Source organism: Sinocyclocheilus rhinocerous, unplaced genomic scaffold (assembly GCF_001515625.1).
Source record: "Sinocyclocheilus rhinocerous isolate Xijiao unplaced genomic scaffold, SAMN03320098_v1.1 scaffold3864, whole genome shotgun sequence".
Classification (NCBI taxonomy): domain Eukaryota; kingdom Metazoa; phylum Chordata; class Actinopteri; order Cypriniformes; family Cyprinidae; genus Sinocyclocheilus; species Sinocyclocheilus rhinocerous.
The window spans coordinates 271,159-274,691 of record NW_015656594.1 but is presented as its reverse complement, the minus strand read 5'-3'; the positions used below and the strand labels follow the sequence as shown (position 1 = coordinate 274,691).

The window sequence follows — 3,533 nt, the reverse complement described above, 5'->3', positions numbered from 1 at the left end:
CGTTTCAGAAAGGCGGGGCATAGATGAGAAACAATAATGTACAGTATGTGGAAAATAATGTGTTTTTTTAACCTTAAACCGCATAAACACATTTCATTACACCAAATACACAAAATAATGTTCTTTTTAGCAGCATCATATGACCCCTTTAATTATGTGACTGCAACAGCAAAAATGCTTGAATTTATAAAGTGCTCCAATTTATACGTTCTCTGTATATAATGTTGACAAACATTTAGAGTACTAGCAATCCTGCCCGCTACTAAAATATTCAAGAGTGTTGAGCAAAATGGAGGTGAATGAAAGAGGGGGGGAAAAAAAAGCTTTCATGCAAAATGAAAAACAACTGCAGCTTTCAGAAACTCAGCTGATGAAAGCATCCTGCAGTTGTTTAATAGTTTTTCTGGCAATAATCATCTACAAAAACTGTCCAATTAATGAGGGAAAACATATTATCTGCAATTTGCATTTAGTTTCAACTTTGCCTTGTGATATTGCCAATTTCCCTGCAAATATTAAACCCTGCAGCGGATCTCAACAGGCAGGTTGGCTATTTTTCAAGCAAGACTCATAATTGCGTTACAATAAATTCATTTGACAACCCATTTCATTTGCTGCTCTAGGTGACGTCTCTATCCTGCCATGTTCTGAAGAGAAGGGCGAGCTGTCAAACGGCTACTCAGAGCACGCTACGTGCAGGAAATTCAATCTGCGATCTACTTCAGAGAAAAACATTTAGCAGGCTACACATTTCCATGTTCTATGAAAAAATCAATAATAAATCACCTAGATGACCATGTCAAAGTAACTAAGGCTACGTCCACACGAAGCCAGAGCTTCCCCTATCCGATCTTTTTTTTCTCCTCGTCTCAAGAAATATCTGCATCCACACAAAACCAAGAAAATGACACAAAACGATTTAGTATACATGCCAGACCAGCATGTGGCGCTGTAATTCTGCCACAGAGATACACTAAAACGGAGAAGAAGACTTGGACTATGCGCATAAACCTTGCGAGCGTTATACAAACGAACAAGGAACAATACATTTATTAATCTGTGTCAATTTTAGTTAATAAAAAGACAATCGTTCAGTGTTTGTTCATGTTTTTGTTGCTGTTACGTGACGTAGCGGTGTCTGACTAGGGGAGAGACGTGGGCTGATGACGTCATCATTTCAGAAAATATACGGATTCGCTGTCCACACGAAAACGCAAGGGTGGCGTTTTCAGATTTATCCACTTTGGGACACGGTTTCAAAAAATATCGGTTTCACTCTCCCAAAACGCCGGACCCATCTGGACGAAACGCCTATACGATACAAAATGTATGCGTAAACAGCTAAACCTAAAAGACAGAGGTAAAACTGGATCAAGCAAATGCTAAACGATTTGTTATAAGCTACCACTAAATCGATAAGCTACCACTAAATATTGTAGAAACTTAATTTGCTGTAAAGTTGCTTTGCAAAGATTTGTATTGTGAAAAGCACTGTACAAATAAACTTGAATTGAATTGAAATTGAATTTGTTCTGCAGATGGATCAAAAACAAATAAGAATGTCTGAGATGATAAAGAGACATTTTTAAAAATCTAGTTCAAAAAGCAAGTGTAAAGTTCTTAGAAATGTGATATTTGATTTCATATTAAAACACTCACACGGTTAGGACAGTTACACCACTTGCACACATTTTTGACCTCACAGAAAACAATCTATTATTGCATAACACCTAAAAATGCTTTAGGACAAATAATGCATTTTAAAATGATTAATCATGTGGGTTAACCAATATACATTCATGCATGGAAGGTTTTAATTTGAGGAACCGGACAGATCATGAAGTAAACGCATACTTGCCTCACAAAATAACGTGAGTTTATCATCTGGTAGCAGCCCATTTGCTTCATCAAGCAGAAAATCTCTCCTAATAAATTTTTTGAAGCCCCAGTCTTTGCCTTGGACGAACCGATAAGCTCTTTGGCTTTCTGCATTGGGTCGAGAAGTAAGGGGTAAGTAAGTTACAAACCAAAAGCAATCAGCCAATAACAAACTTAAGTTCAAGACACTTGACATTACAAATTTATGCAGGACTTAAAACAACATGACTCCAATAAGTTTATTTCTAATTAAAGCTTTTTTTTTTTAAGACAAAGTTCTCACCCATAGCTTTTGTCTCCTCCCGTTTAGCGTTCAGTAAAGAAAACTTGAACTTTGCTCGGACTTCACTTTTTGGACAACTAACTAGTAGCAAATATAGCGATAGATAATCTTTACTTTCATCATCGAGTCCCTTCGGATTGACCCGTAGGCACCTGAAGACAGACAAAGATGTCTTATGACTTTTGAATATTACAACATTATAACACACACAAACACATGCATAGGCTCCTCACCATTTCATCTTATCATTAGGCCCTGAGGAGAAGGTAGAGCTCTTCAATACTTCACCCATCTCTTCTCGACAGAAGCTGAAGTTGTTTATGGTCCACATGTAGGAAAATTTCACTACCTTGACCTACAAGATCAGCAAAGATTACCATCAGTGAAAACTGATAACCGTCAACAAACAAAGCGATGTGCTATCATTCCTAGACAACAACACGCCAAATGCTACAAGAGCAAATAAACAGGCAGCTTTCAACTTCAAATGTGACTTTTTACTAACATCTGAGTCATTTGTAAGCAACTAAATAGCTCCTATTCAACTTTGCATTGCATTTGCCTGAGGTTAAGTATTACCCGTCGGAAATTAGTCAGTATCATTTTACCGTATCTGATAAACCAGCATGACCACATTATGATGACTGCTTGAGTTTCATTATCACTTGCACAATGAAGTGTCACCCTATCTACTTTAATGCACTGATTACCCTCCATTAGATCAAACTGTGCACAGCACCATAACAAGCAAGAGATCAAAATACATGCATTTGCTCAAGCCACACTTGTCATTTCAGAGAGCCATATTAAGGCTGAAAGAAATGGTCAAATTTATTAGTATTAGGGCCATTCAGTCATTAATTTCCAATGGAGAGTAGCGCGGGAGCTGCGTGGAGTTCCAGATCATATGCAGATGTCCGTTCATACTACACGAGTAAGCTGAAAAATAAAACCAAAGGTTTTTTTTTTTTAGATAATGTAATCTTGTTCAAATTGATTTCATAAAATTGGTATCGAAAAAAGTATCATTCAGGAACCGGTATCGAAGTCGAGGTATCGAAAATTTTTGAACGATACCCAGCCCTAATTAGTATAGTGCTTTTCACAATCATTTTAAAGCAGCTTTTCAGAAAATCAATGTTTTTAATATTTTAATATCTTCATTCCTTAAAGTCGTATTTAGCAGATTAGTGCTGGGCGATAACAGTTTACATTTTGCAACAATACAAGAAATCAAGCAGTTAAGATTTGCTATATTGTACATATCACCCTAGGTGAATATGCTGTATGCATGAGCATAACTTTGGACATAATTATATAACCAACTTTATATAAAGAGGAGGTGATAACATTTTGTGATGCAATAAAAAAA

The 3,533-nt window shown here is 36.6% G+C and overlaps 1 protein-coding gene across 2 annotated transcripts in view; it reads right to left on the bottom strand.

Annotated features, from left to right (window-relative positions):
* LOC107720326 (speckle-type POZ protein-like A) overlaps window positions 1-3,533 on the bottom strand; it is a 10,670-nt gene that overhangs the window by 5,122 nt on the left and 2,015 nt on the right. For both annotated transcript variants that reach the window (XM_016528007.1, XM_016528008.1), the window contains exons 4-6: window positions 2,395-2,516; window positions 2,162-2,313; window positions 1,859-1,986 (exon numbers count right to left, since the gene is read on the bottom strand). In XM_016528007.1, coding sequence (XP_016383493.1) covers window positions 1,859-1,986; window positions 2,162-2,313; window positions 2,395-2,516 — 402 coding nt within the window. The remainder of the gene's footprint in view (window positions 1-1,858; window positions 1,987-2,161; window positions 2,314-2,394; window positions 2,517-3,533) is intronic.